General features: G+C 44.1%; 1 protein-coding gene and 2 long non-coding RNA genes across 3 annotated transcripts in view; 2 read left to right on the plus strand and 1 right to left on the minus strand.

Moving 5' to 3' along the window:
* Positions 1-20,913, minus strand: part of usp43a (ubiquitin specific peptidase 43a) — a 76,796-nt gene that overhangs the window by 10,333 nt on the left and 45,550 nt on the right. Inside the window, exons 8-13 of the mRNA XM_040187101.2 lie at positions 19,919-20,030; positions 15,943-16,046; positions 6,027-6,104; positions 5,616-5,745; positions 3,417-3,536; positions 1,227-1,476 (exon numbers count right to left, since the gene is read on the minus strand). Of these exons, the coding sequence (XP_040043035.2) occupies positions 1,227-1,476; positions 3,417-3,536; positions 5,616-5,745; positions 6,027-6,104; positions 15,943-16,046; positions 19,919-20,030 (794 nt within the window). The remainder of the gene's footprint in view (positions 1-1,226; positions 1,477-3,416; positions 3,537-5,615; positions 5,746-6,026; positions 6,105-15,942; positions 16,047-19,918; positions 20,031-20,913) is intronic.
* LOC144383243 (uncharacterized) lies at positions 7,167-7,730 on the plus strand. The gene is made up of 3 exons (XR_013450610.1): positions 7,167-7,284; positions 7,402-7,481; positions 7,642-7,730. It is a non-coding gene; the product is annotated as an uncharacterized LOC144383243 (long non-coding RNA).
* LOC144383244 (uncharacterized) lies at positions 14,404-14,965 on the plus strand. The gene is made up of 3 exons (XR_013450611.1): positions 14,404-14,521; positions 14,639-14,718; positions 14,879-14,965. It is a non-coding gene; the product is annotated as an uncharacterized LOC144383244 (long non-coding RNA).

The following is a 20,913-nucleotide window of genomic DNA, read 5'->3' on the forward strand; positions in this document are numbered from 1 at the left end:
CATACCAGGAAGTGTCTCCTCATAGCTGAAGCTGTAATACTGGAAAAAGAAATGAAAAAAAGAAAAAGAAAAGTCTTTTTTTCTTTATATTGGCACGTCACTAGTAATTCTTCTCAATAATGTATTAAGTTGCCTTGGCAAAAAATGAGGAACTGTACCATTGTTGCAAATTTATAATTAACCTGGCATAATCTGTTTCTAATTTCTCACCAAAGAGGACATTTTACAGATTATATTTGAACGATAACATTCTAATGTACCTTTGTGCAATGCTCACCCCTGAACCCATCAAGCCGTTGCAGCAGGCTTTTGAAGCATATTTTACATAATGACCAAACGTTATGATGCTCAGGGTTTAAAAGAGACCACTACTGGTTTTGATCTGCCAATGTGAGCTAATTCCTACATAATGATTCATTAGCATCTCCTATTTGGTTATCTAGTCACTCATCATTATCAGATCAAGTATTTTATTCAGAGTTATTTGGGGAGGACTCATTTATGTTTAAAAGTTGTTCATCGCTGGTTTCTCTAACTAATGGTTCATTAATCATTAGCGTTATCTAATAGTTCATTAGCATCACATTTTCATTCTTCCCGCATTCGTCTCCTGCTAAATTCTTAGATGTGTGTATACCATAATATCAAAGGTTGACCTGTCGTCCTGCATGGCTGTTCCTTGAACTTAGAAAGCCAGTGACTAGTGAGTAGTTAGACTCATTAGGGCTCCGAGTGTCGTCCGTAAATCTTTAACACACATTTTTAGCGCCTGAATGGGTGCTGCAGGTAATTACTTCCAATCCATCACACGCGTGAAGACTGACCCTTCTTGCAAGTACGGCCGTTGTGGGATTTGGAAAGGGCCAGAGGTCCTAGAACTAATGTCTTAAGAGTCCAATGGAGTTGTATTCAGAGGGCCTTTTATTAGGTAGTTGAGTCAGATGTTCAGCAGGGTGTCCATTAACTCCAGATGAAGGACTCCTACGAGGGACGCTACATGTATGAAGAACGGGCCTTAACAAGGGTTGAATTTGGCTGCTGATTCAAAAGAATGTTGAATATAAAACAAGAGCAAAAGTTGCCTGACATCAAAAATAGCAACGTAACGTCCTTTTATCAATAGGAAGCTGTAGCCTGAAGCAGCCAGCTCAATGATGAATGTCAATCATATTAAACAAAACAAATAAACCTGAACGTCTTATAAGTGCAGTCCGCCAATTCCATACCAGTGTAATGTCCCCCGTGCATTCCTCCGTGGTGGTTACACACGGCGTAGAGGTCGTACAGGTAGTCGTGGGGAAGGACGGCGCTGGCGGCTTGGGGGTGATGCCCCGACGGGAGCTTACATGGGGGAGGCCAGGCCCCTGAGCTGAGGTTCCTCATGCTCTGACTCCTCTTCACCACGTGGGGGGCCATGTCCAAACCAGTCAGGGGGAAGCGCACCAAGGTGGACAGCTTGTTCCTCCGCTCACCTACCTGTTTAAGAACACGTTTTATTCACACACAGGGTACGAGAGATAACACACATTGCATGTGAACATCTACAAGGAGCGGATGGAACAGAAACGAACTCATTCGGCAGCCATCAACAAACACCAGCTTGTTCACTATTGAAGCTGCTTTCCCCTCTCGGGGATGGCTTCTGGTTGTAATGGCAGACACTGCATAACCCCTCAACCTTTGAGAGGAGTGTTGTGCGGGTGGCATCTGGAGAAATCCCCCGCAGAGACGGTCCTGAATGACTGACTGCATTTTTAATGCAGCGGCTGAGAAAAATCCCTCCGGTCCGAGGAGGGAAACCCCTCAGACTGAACTCAGGACTAAACACGCTGCCCTTTGTTTGCCAAAAAAGGCAGAGGGGTGTGAACGGGGCAGAGGTAGACGTATAGCTCGGCCTCAGCTGCAAAAGTGAACAGATGATAAGTGAACGATGGTTTCTCATTCAATTCAATGGGAAAGTGTGTCCAAACTCTGGACTGGTACTGTGTGCAGGTCGAGCAGATGGGAACGTACTCTGTGGGAGTCTAAGGAAGTTCGTCACTCACAACTATAGGATTGAACTACTATAACAAGCATGAGCACCATATATGATGGTATTGTGATGAAGACACACTCAAGTACTACTCGTGAAGCACAACGACCATGAAAATAAACACAAATATGGCCTTGAAAAGGTGCACTGTACAAATGAACCGAGAATCAATAGTGATTCAATTTAATCTCACACACACATATAGATAATAACATTAACAGCAGCAGCACATAAAACTCTTCCTGCTGGATCAAAGTTGACTTATTGGATGAGATGCTCGGCAGAGTGAGAACACTAACGAGTCCCCGGGGAATGCCACCGCGTTGGCCCAGAGAAAGGGAGGGTGAGTGACGTCGCCTTTGCAGGCTACAAGGCTACTATTGTCTATGCTCATGAATGGGAGTTGGTTTTTAAGGGAAAAGCTTTTACGGAGGCTCCGTTCTAATGAAGTGTCCCAGTGATTCATGGCAGCACACTGCAGGGACCCTGAGACTGAAGCAGTCTTAGCTTAATGTCAAAATGTCTAATGACTTACAACACCTGCTTAGAATTAGCGAACCTATCCGTGAGAAAACACGGGGCGGTGCGGGGAACGATCCTTCAACGACTGAATAGTAAGGATGCTACTTCATTGAATCCCCGTTCAACCACTGATGCGTTTTGCTAAAAGACACCAACAATCCCAGCCTGTGTACAATGTGCTTCTCGGCCTCCGATATGGGAACGGGGAGAGGGGGCAAGGGGGGGTCACATGTCAGTAAAATGGGTGGTTATTACACCTCAAGAGTTGTTTCCCATTTCAATAATAGGAGGAAAGAGCAGAGGTCATGTTGATGGTTGGGGATTTGCCATTTGGTTTAAAAAACGTGCTGCAGGACCGGCTGTTCTTTGTTTTTTGAGCCGAAATCAAAAATCAATGAGTGCGACTGACTTCCAGACGAGTAAAGTATTGCTTTTCAGTCCACGATGCATTTCTGGCTTAGCACTTATCATACCCCTCAATTATATCCTTATAAGTACTTATATCCCATGTGAGAGCCCAAATCCTTGTTGTCTGCAGAATAATTGGCGCAATTACTAAGAGAGCCCTTTTCATCAACATGGCTGCCATTAAATCGACAGTTGTTGAAATTACGTTAATTTAACTCCACAGAAAGGAAAGAAAACAACAAAACACGAAACAGCAGAAATTGCAGGACGCTATATAAAAAGTTTCACTTCTCTTGGAGCTGCTTTATTGTTTTTTTCTGGGGAACAGAATACGTTTGTGCCACATAAACTAGTCGTTTGATCAACTGTCAGTTGAAAAATACAGACTTGTGGCGCTTTAGGAGGCAAATGATTCAAGGCGCGTTCACAGGCGACCTCTCTGCGGCGCACGTACCTGTCGGAAGCGCTTGAGGTGGAGGATGAGTATGTCGGGGAGGGTCCACAGGCTCATCTTCACCATGCCCTGCTGAAGCTGCTTGCAGTGCGGACACCTCCAGGCGTCATCCGGGGCGAGCTGGAATCAGCCCAAAGGACCCGTTTCACGGTTAAAGACATTTCTTAGTGTACTATAATGCATAAACATGTTAAGCGATGTTCAGGATGCAATTAGGGATTCTTGCTCTCTATCTTACTCTATTGTGCCAAGTGAGGACTCTACTGAGGATAAAGTGCAAAAGGTTCTCAATGACTAACCATTCCGGTCGAGAGCGAAGCCCTTTTGTTTTCGCAAAATCTGGCCTTTACCTTTTCTGTTGTTGCTATAGTTGCAAACATGGCTCCGTGGACTCATCGCCCCCCTTTTGAACTCCTTTGCCTCTCTTTTATAAAGTGTTATTTTATGATGTCAGGAAATTGGATTCCCTCGCTTCACACTGCTGAGTCATTCAACAGCACGTGATGCGTGGGCCTTATCGGCTCCATCCGTCAGCTCCCGAGAAGCCGCTTTCCTCAATTCTGCCACATCGATCGCTGAAATAAATACTCGCTCTGCTGTGATTCTGACAAGGGAGACGAGTGTCCCCGAAGGGCCTGTTATTACACGCGTGTCAAAGGGCGTGCACGCGCGCGCGAGAGAAAGACCAGCGCTACGAACGGACGTCCCAAATGCTTGGATTGTTGATCTGTTTGCTCTCACTCGAGTCTCCCTCACAGTTCCTCTGACTTACGGAAATCGATGGCAGGAAGGTGTTATGTGAAGTGCCAACAGTAACTGATGTTGAAACAGCTGGATCCTTCTTTTTAGGCCCTTTTTCATCACCAACACCTTTCTCTTTCCGATGGAACAGGAAAGCATGAAAGAGAAGGATGTAATTGGTTGACGCTCAGCTAACTGCCGCAGAATTGAGACCAGCGCCACTTTAATTTGAAGCGTTTCCCGGCCGCCGCACAACGACAAGTGGCAGAATCTGACCATCTTTTAGTGGAATTGTGTTGTGATGGCATCACATATTGAGGTATTGTGATACACACTTGAGTTCATGAAAAACCTACAAAACTTAAATTTCCTTGAAAACATGTGAAATATTTCGAGGGAACATCACTTTTAAGACTTTACATTACGACAAGGCATTTAACAAATGTGTACATAACATACTAATAATATAATATCAATATATTAAGTGACCTAAGAACGCTTCGGGGTCCAACCTCTGGGATACCTGCTAATCCCCCTGCAAGCCCACCCCTGCCAAGCAAGATAAGCGATGGATGGATGGATGGATGGATGAATGGATGGATGAAATGATGCATGAATGGATGGTTGAATGGATGGATGGATGGGTGGATGGATGAGTGGATGGATTAATGGATGGATAGATGGATGGTTGAATGAATGGATGGGTGGATGAATGAATGTATGGACGAATGGATGGTTGAATGAATGGCTGGATGGATGGATGGTTGAATGAATGGATGGATAGGTGGATGGATGGATGGATTAATGGATGGATAGATGGATGGTTGAATGAATGGATGGGTGGATGAATGAATGTATGTTGAATGAATGGATGGATGGATAGGTGGATTGATGGATGAATAGGTGGATGGATGGTTGAATGAATGGATGAATGGGTGGATGGATGGGTGGATGGATTAATGGATGGATGGTTGAATGGATGGATGGGTGGATGAATGAATGGATGTTGAATGAATGGGTGGTTGAATGAATGGATGAACATTGAAACGAGCACAGCAACTTCGGAAGATTCAGGTGACCAATGTGGCTTTTAGCTGTAAGGTAACGATCGCGATTCTTTTCAATTGCAAGCTTCTACTTTTACGCCCAAACTTACATTGACTTATCTGATTCTTAAAGCTTCTTCTGGAGCAACAAAAAACGCTCTATGCTACTCTTTGGTCGCACATTTAGAGGTACTGTCCTACTCTTATCCAAGAAATAAAAATGTTGATTTCATATCAACCGGTGTACCAATTCAACTCAAACTGTGTTATGAACAAAGCTAAAAGTAGCGAAAAACAACAACAACCAAAAGAAGGTTTGTGATGGACTTTTAGCAACAAAAGGCCCGATAAGATTTGACTATTTACGAACGCCACCGTTTGTTTCCTAGAGTTGTGCCGTCCTCCGTCTCACCTGCTCTTCTTTGGTATACAGCTGAAAGCACTCGTCCAACGTACAGCTGTGCTGCTGCAAGTGCTGCTGCTGCTGGTTCCTCACGCTCTCCGCGTCCTTGATCACCTCCTCCTGAATGCTGCCAAAGAGACTGGAGCACACACACACACACACACACACACACACACAGTTTATTCCTCTCGTTACAGCTGCCATCGTTTGATTGTATGGTGTCTTTTTTTCAGAATCAGAGGTCATTTATTGCCACGTATGTTACACATAAAGGAATTTGTCTTGGTGATCATAAGAATAGAATAGAAAATATATTATAGAAATATTAGTGCGTTAAAGCTTAAACTTATGGTGAGAAATCACTGTGCAAATGTCTGTTTCTTACATTTGATTACAGCCCGTTAGAAGCTGAACGCTTACCACTCTTTGGTCTTATTGTTCCACTCAATGACAATCTTTACGTGAGCAGGTCCCCCGGGGCCGCAGAACTTCAGAGCTCTGCAATACAACAAGAGACCGGTTCTAATTCAATCGTATGAACATTTGCTGAGTTCAAGGCAAATGGTGAACGGAAAACTTCACACGTTCGAGAACAAGTACAATGGAATCCCACTGTGACAACCAAAACCTTCACAAACGAACAACGTCATTGGTAATCCATCAGCTGAGAGACAAAGTATATCCGTATTTCATTGAAGAACAGATATTAATCATTAAGCGAGAGAGGTCAAAATCGATTGGGCAACTGAGGCTGAAACCTCTGTGCTCTACGACAAATGACAGAACTGCTCTGGAGACAACAACACACACACACACACACACACGCAGAACTGCACCAGGGATAATAATTAGGGCCGTCCTGTACAGGTTAATAAGCAAAGTCTGATTTTGAGCCGTTGTGGTGTGAAAAATAGTAGACGTGAAGTGTGTGATTTGTTCCTTGTCACGGTTTTGCTACTTTGAGAGCTTCCGGGTGTCTCGAGGTTTAGATAAGACGAGGGAGGACATGTTTTGCCTTTTTAGAATTCAATTAATTTTTGCAAAGCATCTGTATGCTTGATGGAGATTTCTAGCATGAATGCATATGGAATGTTTCTCCCTGAAATAGAACTTGCGTTGTTTTCTTGTTTACTGGGAAATCCGAGTACAAACCGAGCGCTATCGAGACATTCGAGGGAGGTCACAGGACCCCATTATGCAACACGGCGCTCTGAGGTACCACATCCTTTGACTACTAAAATGAATGCACTCGTGTTCTGCACAAATGGAACAATAATAAGTAGCTGGAGAATCTGGATAGTAACAATAACAATAACCCAGAGGCCATCTTTACACTTTATGTGTTGGCTTCACCCGCACCTCAGAAATAAAAGTCCTTTAGTCCTTTACTTATCGGCACGTGGACCAATCCCCTCAGCTGTCGGCTCCTCATAATGCGGGAAGGAAAGGCAACCGATTATAACGCTCAGTTCCCCGTAATCCTCTTAAGGGGCCATTTGCTCGTTGTAAATGTCTGATTTGAATTGCAGTTCTCCTACGCAATATTCTATTCATGTGTTAACGAGGTCCGTTCTGCTTTTATTTTGAAAAGCGCCGTTTTTCTTCTTATGTTTTTGTGACGCTAACTTCCTGCTACTTATCACTTGCAACGTGGAAGTCACGCATCGTCGAAGCAAGGGTAAAACTTGTAAACTTATTAGTTATGTATTGTAAATACATTCGAATGATGTAAAGAAAGTTTAAATCGTAATTTATTTCATTGTTTTGTATTGTTGGTACCTGTCATTTCAAAAAGCTCCTAATTATGAGGGTGTGCCGAGATGCTAGCAGGTGGAGGAAATTCCTTTGATTAGCGCCCTTGGAGAGCGGATTGAGGTATGAAGGATGCATGTTTTATTTGTCATAGCGTTTTAAACATATTTTATTTCACTTTGGCTAGTATTTCAAATGACCTGTATCGAGTGTAAACATTATTTTGTATAAGTTAATTGTTGAAACTACACAGAAGCATTGTGTATTTCTTCTGTTTCTGTAGTTTTCACGGTGTTCAAGGTGTTCACGACGTCATGGTGCTTATGGTGCTCGTCGAGAGAAACGAAATAAATCAACACCCGTTTGAAACTCTCTGCGTCTTGATCAATCAATCCGAGGGGCCGCTACAGTGAAAACTCAACGCTGCACCAGCCCTGCCATCCATGATGAGAATCTGACGCCATCACATCCGATGTCCAACTACCAGCCAGTTTACTTCGCTTCCAACTCCTGCACCTGGACAAGACGTAAAATGGACAACATGCTTAAGGTACAACTAGAGATGCAAAAGAAGACACTGGATGCTAACAAGCAAAAGGACTGAAAAATAACTATTTCCACAAGTGCAAGCTTACAGCATAACTGAAGCGACTTAAATAATAACATGGTATTATAAGGTCAAAAATAACTTGCAAGCTAAGATTCTGTGCCTAACGCTTCAAAAATGGTGACTATTTCAAGAAACTGACCCATGTGCTTGTGTCATGTCTATTTAAGAAAGAGTTGAAGAAAAAATCTTGTTGTTACTGTTCATGCTAAAAACCCTTTGGATGTACATAATCTGTTAATGCCTGGCATAAATATTACTCTGTGGTAAAGGATAACTACAGCTTACAAGTGTAAATTCAGGCATAACACAATCAAAGGCTACACTCGAAGTAAAGCAGCAGCAGCACAAACAAGATGTCACTTAAAGACACACCATGCAGGTCCAGCTCACGTGAAAGAAAGCTAACAGAGAAAGGCCAAGAGATTCATGACCAAGAGACAAGAAAACGTGAGAAAGCATTTAACAAGACCTATGACTCTTGGAGGCTGGTAGCAAGGGAGACCAGAACAAAGTTAAAAACTCTCTGTTCATTGGAAGACCTTAACGAATTACAGCAAGGCATTCAAGCAAAGCATGATGACGTAAGCCAGCAGTATGAACCCATTCTACGTAACAGTAATACCACACCAGAGATTGTAAAGAAAATGGATGCTTGTGTTACACTAACAAAAGACATTTGTGACCTCATAAGCGACCGTCTAGAGACTATTAATCAAGATTATAATGACCAACTTGAGAAGGAAAGGGTGAGAGAAACATTAAACAAAGATGAATATGGGTCTGTCTTTGGTCACACCCAAACTGAAACGGTAAGCTCAGCAAAGTCATCGGAGAGATCGAACAACCGCTGCAGCTCAGTTAGTACCCACAGCAGTAGAGTAGATGCACAAGCAGAGCTTGCGGCTAAACTGGAACAATCGAAGGCCATGAAAGAAATCCAAGCGCAGCAAGCACATCTTCACAAGTTAGAGGGTGAATGGAAACTTAAAGAAGCAAAAATGTTGGCAGAAATGAAACAAAAGGAGGTCGAAATACAACAACAGTTGGAACAAGAGAGAGCCAAATTGCAACAGTTACAGGCAGAAAAGGACGTTGCTGTAGCAGCAGCTCGTCTGAGAGCATATGACGATTTGGAAGGTTTTGAGAACCATGATGAGATTAATGACAGAATGCAAAATGAACCTCGATTAAATCCGGATGCTGCATCATTTCAACCTCATCAAGCTGAGACGATGACCCTGGAGTCTGTCAGTCTGGCCCAAGCAATCGCCAGCTCATTAAGCATGAATCGCTTGCCGGTCCCTGAACCAACTAAGTTCAGTGGCGACCCTTTACAGTTTACCGATTGGAAGATGCAATTCACAGCTCTTATTGACAGAAAACCCCTCCCACAAAGTGAGAAGATGTTTTATCTAAAAAATTATCTTGTTGGAGAGGCGCGCAAAGCTGTAGAAGGTTTCTTTTATAGAGATTCAGAGAGCGCGTACAGCGGAGCATGGAGAGTCTTACAAGACAGATATGGGAACCCGTTCACCATACAGAAGGCTTTCCGAGATAAGCTCATGAGGTGGCCAAAGATCAGCACAAACGACCCACAAGCCCTACAACAGTTCGCTGACTTCCTCCAAGGCTGCACTGAGGCGATCCCACACGTCAAAGGACTAGCTATCCTCAACGATTGTGAGGAAAACCACAAGTTGCTTAAAAAACTACCAGACTGGATCGTGCGCAAGTGGAGTCGAATTGTTGTAGATGAACTTGACACATCTGGAAACTATCCAGATCTTGCATGCTTTACAAAGTTCCTGAGCAAAGAGGCACGGATAGCCTGCAACCCTATTGCTTCTCCATGGTTGATAAATTTCAAAGCCACAGATGAAAGATCACCAAAGCGAGCCAAGGCTCTCAACACAAATACGCAAACAAAGAGTTTCGTTCAGGAGAAACAAGATACACACGTCAGTAAACTTAAATCGCCTTGCTCCGTCTGTAAACGTGAAGCTCATAACATCACCAAGTGTCCCATATTCGCAGCGAAAAGTGGTGAAGACAAAAGGGCATTCATCTGTGAAAATCGGCTCTGCTTTGGGTGCATGAGGAAGGGTCACATTACCAAAGACTGCAAGAGACGGCACACATGCGACATATGCAGCCGTCGTCACCCAACCTGCTTGCACGAAGACAGGAAACAAAGACCTGTGGAAGCGTCAACGAATAGCTCTCCTTCCACGGAAAACCATGCCAGCTTGGAAACGCATAAGGTCGTATCCCATGCATCAACACACCATGCTTCTGCTACCTCGAGTATCGTGCCAGTCCTTGTGTCTTCAATACAAGAACCACACAGAGAAGTGCTTACGTACGCAATACTGGACACACAGAGTGATTCAACGTTTGTCTTAGAAGATGTACTTGACAAATTGAATGTAGATACCCAAAAAGTACAACTGAAACTGAGTACTATGACAGCTATTGACACAGTCATATCGAGCAAGAACGTCCATGGTCTACAGGTTCGAGGACTGCACTCCAAGAACCACATCCAAGTACAGCAAGCCTACAGCCGTGATTTTATCCCGGTGGACAAGTCTTACGTCCCAACGAAGGAAACCGCATTACGGTGGCCGCATCTCAGACATATAGCAGATAAGCTACCACCCCTTCAAGACTGTGATGTAGGGCTCCTGATTGGATATGACTGTCCGTCAGCGCTAGCTCCCCTTGAAGTTATCATTGGGGACAAAAATCAACCGTTTGCACAGAGATCAGAACTAGGATGGAGTATCATAGGCACATCAAACCCCCACCTAGATAGACAAGGAAGTCAGAGCTTTGTGCATCGGCTCACAGTAAAAGAACTGCCAAATCCATCGGCGACAGATGTTCTAAAGGCCCTAGAATCGGACTTCACTGAGAGAACTTATGAAGATAAATATGTGTCTCAGAATGATGTTCGTTTCATACAGTTCCTCAGTGACAACATCACGCAGAAAAAGGACGGACATTATCAGATGCCACTCCCTTTCAAGAGCAACACGCCACCCAACCTACCAAACAACAAGAGGCTAGCAACAGTTCGCCTGCAGTGTCTTAAGAAGAAATTAAAGACCAATAAACAATACCATGATCAATACAAAACATTCATGGAAGAAACAATTAACAAGGGTGATGCAGAGCCTGTCCCTACAACATCCGAGGGAGAGACAGAGTGGTACCTTCCGCATCACGGCGTCTATCACCCCAGAAAACCAGACAAACTGAGAGTCGTATTCGACTGTTCAGCCAAATTCCATGGCGTTTCTCTAAACGACACTCTTCTAACTGGGCCTGATCTTATCAATCCACTGGTAGGAGTTCTTTGCCGCTTCAGAAAGGAGGCCGTAGCGATCATCTGTGACATCGAAAGAATGTTTTATCAGTTCTCCGTCACTCCTGAATCCAGGAATTATCTGAAATTCCTCTGGTGGAAAGGTGGAGATTTGGAGAAGGAACCACAGGAATACAGGATGACGGTTCACCTCTTCGGAGCTGCATCGTCTCCAGGATGTGCCAATTTTGGTTTGAAACACCTGGCACGGCAACACAAAGCCACCTATCCGCTAGCATCAACATTTGTGGAGAAAAACTTTTATGTTGATGACGGGTTAGTCAGTGTCCCATCGATCGAGGAAGCCAAGAAACTTATCACTGAGTCACAGGAGTTGTGCAAAAGAGGAGGCCTACGCCTTCATAAATTCAACTCAAACGAGGAAGCAGCTCTCACCTGCTTAAATCCCTCAGAAAGAGCAGCAACCATCGAACCTCTAGGACTGGATCCAACCCCGTCAGAACGTGCACTCGGCATTCAATGGTCAATTAAAACTGACACTTTCAGCTTTAATAGCAGCTTGAAAGATCAGCCTTCAACCCGGCGTAGTTGCCTTTCGGTCATTGCCTCTCTGTATGACCCACTTGGATTCATCGCTCCATTCAGCCTAACGGGAAAGCGTATACTTCAAGAGCTGTGTCACCGAGGCATCGGGTGGGACGATCCGCTCCCAGAAGATATGATGCTACGGTGGGAGGAGTGGAAAAATGGTCTGCACAAGTTGAAAGAGGTTTCAATTCCGAGATGTTATCACCCGTATGACTTCCACAACATTGTTAGAGTAGAGTTGCACCATTTTTCGGATGCCAGCTGCGTAGGATACGGTGCATGTTCTTACCTCAGATACAAAAATGACATGGATGAAGTCCATTGCAGTCTTGTGTTGGCAAAAGCAAGGGTTGCACCCTCAAACGTCACAAGCATCCCGAGGCTAGAACTCACTGCAGCTGTGGTTTCTGCAAAAGTCAGTGTCATGTTAAAAGCTGAACTTGACATCAGGATTGATGAAGAATTTTTCTGGACAGATTCACAAGTTGTGCTTGGGTACATTAACAATGATGCCCGTAGGTTTCACATATTTGTCGCAAACCGTGTTCAGCTGATAAGGGATAACAGTGATCCCAGTCAGTGGCACTATGTGGACACCGCAGAAAATCCGGCAGATCATGCCTCCCGAGGTCTTCGTGCTTCAGACATTCATTCAACAAACTGGCTGCGAGGACCAAAGTTTCTCTGGGAGCGCAAATTACTTCTAACACCCAGCGCTCCATCAGAATTACTCGTTGGTGATCCGGAAGTCAAGACAATTCAGGTGCTTGCAACAGAAGTCAAAAACTACAATGACATCCTCGGACGTCTAAGTCAGTTTTCCTCTTGGACAACAATTCTTAAAGTAGTTGCAAGAATTAAGAGGCTTGGGGTTAAAACAAAACAACCCAGTGAGTATGTGACTGTTAAGGAGCGTGAGAACGCTGCAGACGAAGTGATAAAGATCGTACAGCTGCAAGCCTTCCCTCATGAGATAAAGATGCTTCAAGGTAAAAGAGACCTTCCAAACTCAAGCTCTCTTTTCCGTCTCGATCCTATTTGGTCTGAAGGACTCCTCCGTGTTGGTGGGAGATTGAAACAGTCATCACTCGGTCACAAAATCAAGCATCCAGTCATCCTACCAAATAACAGCCACATCACCAAGCTGATTGTATCCCATTTCCACGCTAAGACATGCCATCAAGGTCGAAGCCAGACTTTAATGGAGCTTCGAGCCAATGGATTCTGGGTAATTGGTGGGAGCAAGTTGGTTGCTAAGCTGATACACACTTGCGTGTTTTGCAGGAAATTGCGACGGCCAACAGAGAGACAGCAAATGGCCGAACTTCCCAAAGAACGCGTTGAAGCCTCGGCACCTTTCACATACAGCGGCATGGACTGTTTTGGCCCTTTCATTGTAAAGAAAGCCCGCAAAGAATACAAAAGATACGGCTTGATTTTCACATGTCTGTACTCTAGAGCTGTTCACATCGAAATGCTCGAAGATTTGTCAACAGACTCATTCATCAACTCATTGAGATGCTTCATCAGCCTGAGAGGAGCTGTCCAGCAACTGCACTGTGACCAAGGCTCTAATTTTGTTGGTGCCAGAAATGAGCTCAAGGAAGCACTTAAACAATGTGACACTAAACTACTGGAAACTTTCCTGACTGAGAAGCAGTGCGAATTTGTCTTCAATGCTCCCTCTGACAGTCAGGCAGGAGGCGTCTGGGAACGCCAGATCAGGACTGTCAGAAATGTGCTGAATGCCACCTTTGCACAGTGCCCAGGTCGACTGGATGATGCCTCCCTCAGAACACTGCTGTATGAGGCCATGGCTATTGTTAACAGCCGCCCATTAACAGTAGATGGAATCAATGATCCACAGGCACCGGAGCCTATAACACCGAATCACCTCATTATGATGAAATCTAAAGTTGCTCTTCCTCCTCCTGGAGTATTTGTCAAGGAGGATCTGTATGCGACAAAGAGGTGGAGAAGAGTTCAGTATCTCATCGAACAGTTTTGGAGCCGCTGGAAAAAGGAGTATCTGCTGAACATATCTTTGAGACAGAAATGGCACTCACCTCAGCGCAACCTAAAGGTGAATGATATTGTCATTATTAAAGACGACAACCTCCCAAGAAATCAGTGGCAACTTGGACGAGTCATTGAAACTATTCAAAGTGGTGATGGCTTAGTTCGTCGCGTTAAAGTGCAAGTTGGGGAAAAGAAACCCTATAAAAAACAAGATCCTCCCTCCAAGCCCTCAATTATTGAGAGACCAATCAAAAAATTGGTGCTCCTCCTTGAGAACTGATTGGAAAAACTTAATTGACAACACAGCACGCACTGGTTAATTATGATGCTATATAGTTATACCTCTGAATTTCAGGCAGTTCATTTCTTAGAGTCGAGAAATCCAGCACCATTCATTTATTCTTTGCTTATTTGTTCATTCATTGTACTAGGATTTGGTGGGAGTGTAAATGTCTGATTTGAATTGCAGTTCTCCTACGCAATATTCTATTCATGTGTTAACGAGGTCCGTTCTGCTTTTATTTTGAAAAGCGCCGTTTTTCTTCTTATGTTTTTGTGACGCTAACTTCCTGCTACTTATCACTTGCAACGTGGAAGTCACGCATCGTCGAAGCAAGGGTAAAACTTGTAAACTTATTAGTTATGTATTGTAAATACATTCGAATGATGTAAAGAAAGTTTAAATCGTAATTTATTTCATTGTTTTGTATTGTTGGTACCTGTCATTTCAAAAAGCTCCTAATTATGAGGGTGTGCCGAGATGCTAGCAGGTGGAGGAAATTCCTTTGATTAGCGCCCTTGGAGAGCGGATTGAGGTATGAAGGATGCATGTTTTATTTGTCATAGCGTTTTAAACATATTTTATTTCACTTTGGCTAGTATTTCAAATGACCTGTATCGAGTGTAAACATTATTTTGTATAAGTTAATTGTTGAAACTACACAGAAGCATTGTGTATTTCTTCTGTTTCTGTAGTTTTCACGGTGTTCAAGGTGTTCACGACGTCATGGTGCTTATGGTGCTCGTCGAGAGAAACGAAATAAATCAACACCCGTTTGAAACTCTCTGCGTCTTGATCAATCAATCCGAGGGGCCGCTACACTCGTTAAATTGCTGCTTTTCGGTCTAATGCACAAAAAACTGTTCTGCACGAAGGTTTATGCAGGCGTCTCCATTACAGTTTGAAAGGCAGGGTCAGTAATTATCTCTGAGTTTTGGGAGTTGACATACTGCCACCGGGCTGCAGTAAGCTCGTCCAATCATCCCACTTGTCCCGCAGGTAACGAATATGCCCGTCTACCTGCTAACCGCCGCTTATTCCGCCCCGGCGCTCATCGTTAATCACCAAAGTCTCTCATAAACAGGCTAGCAACAAATAACCTGTGTGAGGTTCGCCGTGGTCGTTTTGGGGGCGTGGCTTTGCAGGAACGCCTGAAGGGAGGGGCTGTCAGCTAACGGTTCTGACGTTGGATCATTTAAAAGCTTCCAATAGGCTGCCAGGGTTATTTGTCTGTTAGTTTACTACACCGTGTGAATGTACTTGGAGTACCAGCGATCCATCAATGTGCCACGGCCATTGAAATAGCTTTTAAATGCATATTAAATCATTATGAAGTGTGAGTACATCGCTTCTATCAAAGTGGTGTACATTAAATGGGCCCTTCTTCCACGTGTCTCTTTTCTAGTAAAAGCATTTAACACCACATGTCATCAGTAAAACCATTCATACGCCGACGTCTGGCGCTACATACACGGGGCTTTCTGCCCGTAAGGACTTATTCATGAACGGCACCCAAGGACACACTGACAACCCTCATTAAAAGATCCTCTTGCGCACTCGCCCACAGTCGCCCAGCAGTAATCATTTTACTGAATGGAAATCTACGCCTTCATAAATGCGTTGGTGCCCCCGCAGAGAGTGTGTTCTGTATTTACATACTGTTTAGGTATGAGTTTGTGTGTGTGGAGAACAAAGAGGCGTTTTACTTGTGTGTGTGTGTGTGTGTGCGCGTGTGTGCGTGCGTGTGGGATGGTCCGACCTGTCGACCGCCGGGTGGGACAGCGGCCTGCTGTCCTGTGGGGACAGGTAGCTGTAGGCAGCTGATCCTCCCACCACTCGGATCTTGAACAGCACGCCGGCGTTCTGCAGGGATAGAAACACACATCCATAACAACATAAGAACGCCCTTCCTACACACACACACACACATAAACTTATGAGTCAATGATTAACAATGGACGAAAAATGTTTCCTCCATTTCAAATTCAAGGTAAACAAATGCTTATTTTTCCTTTATCTATGTTCAGACTCTATTGTAAGGGTCCACTTCAGAGACCTCGCTGCTATGACGGAAAGGGGGTTGATGCATAAACTACTGTGTTTCTTTCTGCGGATGTCAGTCTACACGTAGCTAAATATCTATGACATTATCTCTTACACTCTTCATGAAGTGAAAATGGCAAACTGATCATAGACTAATGCAAACCCACAAGCAAGCTAGCAAGCAGCTACAGCAGCTGCACCGAACAGTATTTTAATCCAATTTATTCAACAGTTGAAAACAAGTTGGAAAGAAATCCAAGTTCTGTAAAGTCAACACCCTGCGTGTGCTGCCGTGGGAGGTGACCTGTGTGGCGTGTTCGCAGCGCTTCCACACCGCAACCACATTGGAAATAACACCCCCACATTCTGTAACGTAGAGGGATAAAGAGAAATGTCCCTGTAATGTTCTTATGGGAGAAACCGTTGCTTTTGTGTTCATAAGCTGTAATTATTTCCGATGCCTCGTTAATGCCACTTCAACCCGATCCTAGCTGTGTTATTATCCACATTCAACTGAAATGTTATAATCCCGTCATGTTTTGAAGTGTAAACAGCCACTGAGCTCAATTATTATATCAATGACAGCGTTATCTTCCATTCAGCACTAATTTGCTGTATGTCAGTTTATATAATATATACTTTCAAAACAATATTGGCATAGTTATTCACATAATGAGATCTATGTTTATTGAAAGACAGTAACAATCTGATTGAATTATATAATGAAATTAACTATATTGAACTTGAAGTAGAGCGTCACAGTGCAAAGCATCTGCTGCCTTTTATTTTCCATCTCTGTCAACTTTATGGTGGCGCAGGAAGCGCTCAATGTAGAACGGAGAAAAAGTATTGCAAAATGTGTCATTTAAAGCCTTCGGGAAGTAGGAGTGAATAAGTACTTTAGAGCAACAACTTCTTCGGCAATTGGTAATCAGTGCAGTCGAGGACAAACAACTGTCATTTTGTAACATCCCGTCCGTCCCTGTTTGATTTTCGTCACTAACCTCTTCTGTCATTTCATCTCCCGACCTTGTCCGACCCCACGCATACGTACTCCGCTGCTCTCTCTATTCTGCCTGCCATATTGTCTTTGTTCCACCCCGTGTGTTCATCACATATTCTGAGCTGAATGCTGCAGGACGTGCATGTTACATCATCTGTGTGTCCCACGACCAGCCCGGCTGCCTCCCGGTTCCTGGAATCAGGCTGCTAATGCGTCCCTCCTGAGCGGCCCGATGTCGGAGGGCGGCGACTGCAGCCGTGCATAACGAGAAACCCATCGGCGGCTTATTAGGAGACTGAGGCAGCAAATGAAAGGGGAATAGCCTCTCTTTTCAGATGGTCTGTCTCTCTAATGGACTAGAATGCGGAGGAGGAATCATAACATTTAAATCCATAAAAGAGAGACTTACAAGCAGTTGCTACCCGCAGGCCATTAGCTCCCTCACAAGAACACCCCCCGCCCCCGCCACTCCATGTCACCAATTCCACGTGCAATATTTGCAATAAACACATGCTGTGCTTTGGCCGAATGTCTAATGCATATGCATGTATTTTTCTCTTCTAGTGTGTTATTAAATTATACAAATATATAAGAATTTCATTGAAGAGAGTAAGTTGGTAACTGTACACGACAAGAAATATCGTGAACCTTGCATTTGAAAGAACTTAATTGGGGATTTAAGAGCTTCGACAAGATGATCTGCATTAAGTGACAGTCATCACCAGTGAGGATTTTGAGCAGTTCTGGAAATCAAAACTAAACCTAGGGGTCTTTTGACTGAAAATCCCATTAAGCAAAGCCTTCTTATCCGGAAGTAGAAATATGCACCACAATTTTGAGTGTAACTGATTTCCTAGAGCTGCTCTTCTCCCATGCCCATGTGAAAATAGGAATGGGCGTAGACTCAAGCACGGTTTATGGTAACAGGATTTCTTTTCAGCCGTGACTGTCACAAACTAGTTCCCTGATAACAGCACTGTTTACGCGTCCGGGGAACGCAGTAAGGAGGCCAATTGTTTTTTAAAGGCTTTAGAAATAAAGAGATCTTACATTTTTTCCATTTAATTTGTCAGCGCTCGTTTACAGGATAGTTAAGCGTTGTTTCTTTATAACTCAGGAAGTAGCAAATCGATACGATGAGGCATGGAGCGTGACTTGTGTTTGTCTGTTCTGGGCTCCTGCAGAAAACAAAGCAACACGGCGGACTCTGTGAAGACGACCCGCTCCGTGTGTAGTCATGTTAAAGGTTGATTATGCAGAAAAGGAAACATTTATTTTATACTCCATTTCTGCCAGTAGATCCCCTCAATACAAACCCACTGTTCCTTCAAGCGGCGGTAAGCATCCCATGTGAAAACACGTGCCGGTAAACCAGTAAGGACAAATGTTACCACGAGAGTTTTAGAGTCTTGCAAAATCTATGCATGTTAATAACTTTTGTAGGTTATTTCATCATCAATATAAAATTTAAATCCAGGTTTTTGAAAGAACTTCAGCAGGTGATCAATAACTCCTCATAAATAACAGAAATCTCCAGCACTCGAATGGATTTATTATTCAGTAAAAGATGTGAGATGATTTCTAAACCCTGTAAAATCGCTTCCGGAAATGTTTCACCTCGTAACGTCATCAAGCTGCAGTGGTGTGGGCTCATAACGCACGTCAAAGCAAGCAAAAGAGCTTCTCTGTTCATTATGTTTTACAGCCTCTCCGCCAGGTGTGACATTTGGCACAGACCACACGGCGCTCAGCCGGCCAGTCTTATTCAGCCAAACGCCTCTTTGTACATCAGAGCGGGGAAAGACGAGCGGGACATCTGAACTTTTTGCTTTTTTCCACTCCGACAGGTGAGTTGTATTTTGCTGAATAAACCTGCGGGTGGCGCCAGAGCCTCTCACCAGGAAGAAGTAACGTCAGCAAAGTATCTGCACACTTCTTCCAGGAAGGGAGAACACAAACGGCACAGTTGTTGTTGTATTTTATTTATCGGCAGAAAAAAAATGTTCAGTTTAATCTACAACCCAAAGACCCTGATGGTTGTGTCAGGGTGTTGTTACATAAAGAAAATGGGCGGCAAGGTCAATGGGAAGTTCCTAAATCTGCACAAACTAACTGAAACTCGCAGGAAGTGCCGTGTAGCAGAAGTAGAACACATTTTCAAATCATACAATTTAATTTATGTACGCTCTGAACCTAAAACCATCATTATGCTCTCATGAAAGGCTGGGATTGTGTCCCGAGGTGCACTCGTTTCTTTCAATCAAAGAATTCTTTCAATAATTGCTGTGTCTGGAGAATGAACTACGAGACAATAGAATGGAATTGTATTAACCAGGTGTGAGGACCATATATTCATAGAGAGGAGAACTGAAGTAGGTACTTCCTCATAAGGAGATCACAGCACTGTCCACCATGGCCCGACCTAAACTTCAACCTCCGGGACTCCAACAGTTAAGCAGGACAACTCTTTTTTACAGTCGTTCAGCTTGAAGTTTAACTCCAAACATTTGCACACAGACAATGAGAACTAATTAATCCAAACACAGAACCCAAGCGTAATGACATTGATTAAAACAAATCGCTGCTCTGCGGTGCTATTTTAATTTGCTGCACTCGAGTTGATGGCGTAATAGAGTGGATGATGTGCTTTTTTGAGGTGGGGGGTGGTGGGGGGGTGGGAGACTATTACCTGAGCCTGGGATCCATTCAGCATCAGATAATAGAGCTTGCTGAGGAGACTCTGCTGCAGCTGGTCCCAGGAGACGCTCCTGTCCTCGCGCATGAGGAATGGAGGTCCAAACCTGGGGGAGGAGGGTGACAGAACATTTTAAACACCCGGCTACGTCACTCACATTAGAAAAAGTCCATTATTTTCAATAGAAACTTGTTCCCGGGGGTAGAATTGCGCCGTCGCTGCATCCTGTGAGCTTCAAGGCTTGAAGTGGTTCGTTATGCCGCCTCAGGGGCCAAATGAACGGGAGGACCATGGATGCCTCGTAGTGGCCTCCGTGTCTCTGGGTTGGCTCGAGGGCGAGTGCACAACAGGCGCTTCATCGGAGGCTTTTACACACAAGGATGATCGCAGACGCTGCTGGGCGTTGGTCGAGTATTTCGGGATCTCTCACGGGGTTAGTTAGACACACATGGCCGAAGATCAAAGTCCCGGGGTTCACGCACGTACAACAAACAACAAACAAACACGCAAAAACACGGCACTTTACTGCTGCAGGTACACTTAGGCTCAAACGAACCGTGCACTAGATTCCATCTTCTAGAAGTCTAGAAGGTTTTAGAGACACGTTGAGGCCTCCTAGCAGGAGCCTTAGAACTTTTTTTTTGGTTTCTCTGTATAATAATTGCAAGAATTAGCCAAGACCAATGAACGAGTTTAGAGAACTCCAACAGCTAAAATATACAATGACGTTTCCTGTTTCAACATGAGCACAGAGAAAATAAAAGTAGAGCTATTTGATCCAGTCGTACAGACAATGAGAGCCACCAGGTGAGCTGTTGTTTGATTTAGCTGACGGATGCAGAACAAAGAGAGACCCGGGTGCTCACAGCCGTATACACATGAGTCATGTGGACAAATGTCACGTTCTGACATTGTCAGGCTTTTCGCAGCGTGTTGTCAGACGTGTTGACTGAAACTGGATGACAATTGGTTTATTGAGCACACAGAGC

This window comes from Gasterosteus aculeatus, chromosome 9 (genome assembly GCF_964276395.1).
Source record: "Gasterosteus aculeatus chromosome 9, fGasAcu3.hap1.1, whole genome shotgun sequence".
Classification (NCBI taxonomy): domain Eukaryota; kingdom Metazoa; phylum Chordata; class Actinopteri; order Perciformes; family Gasterosteidae; genus Gasterosteus; species Gasterosteus aculeatus.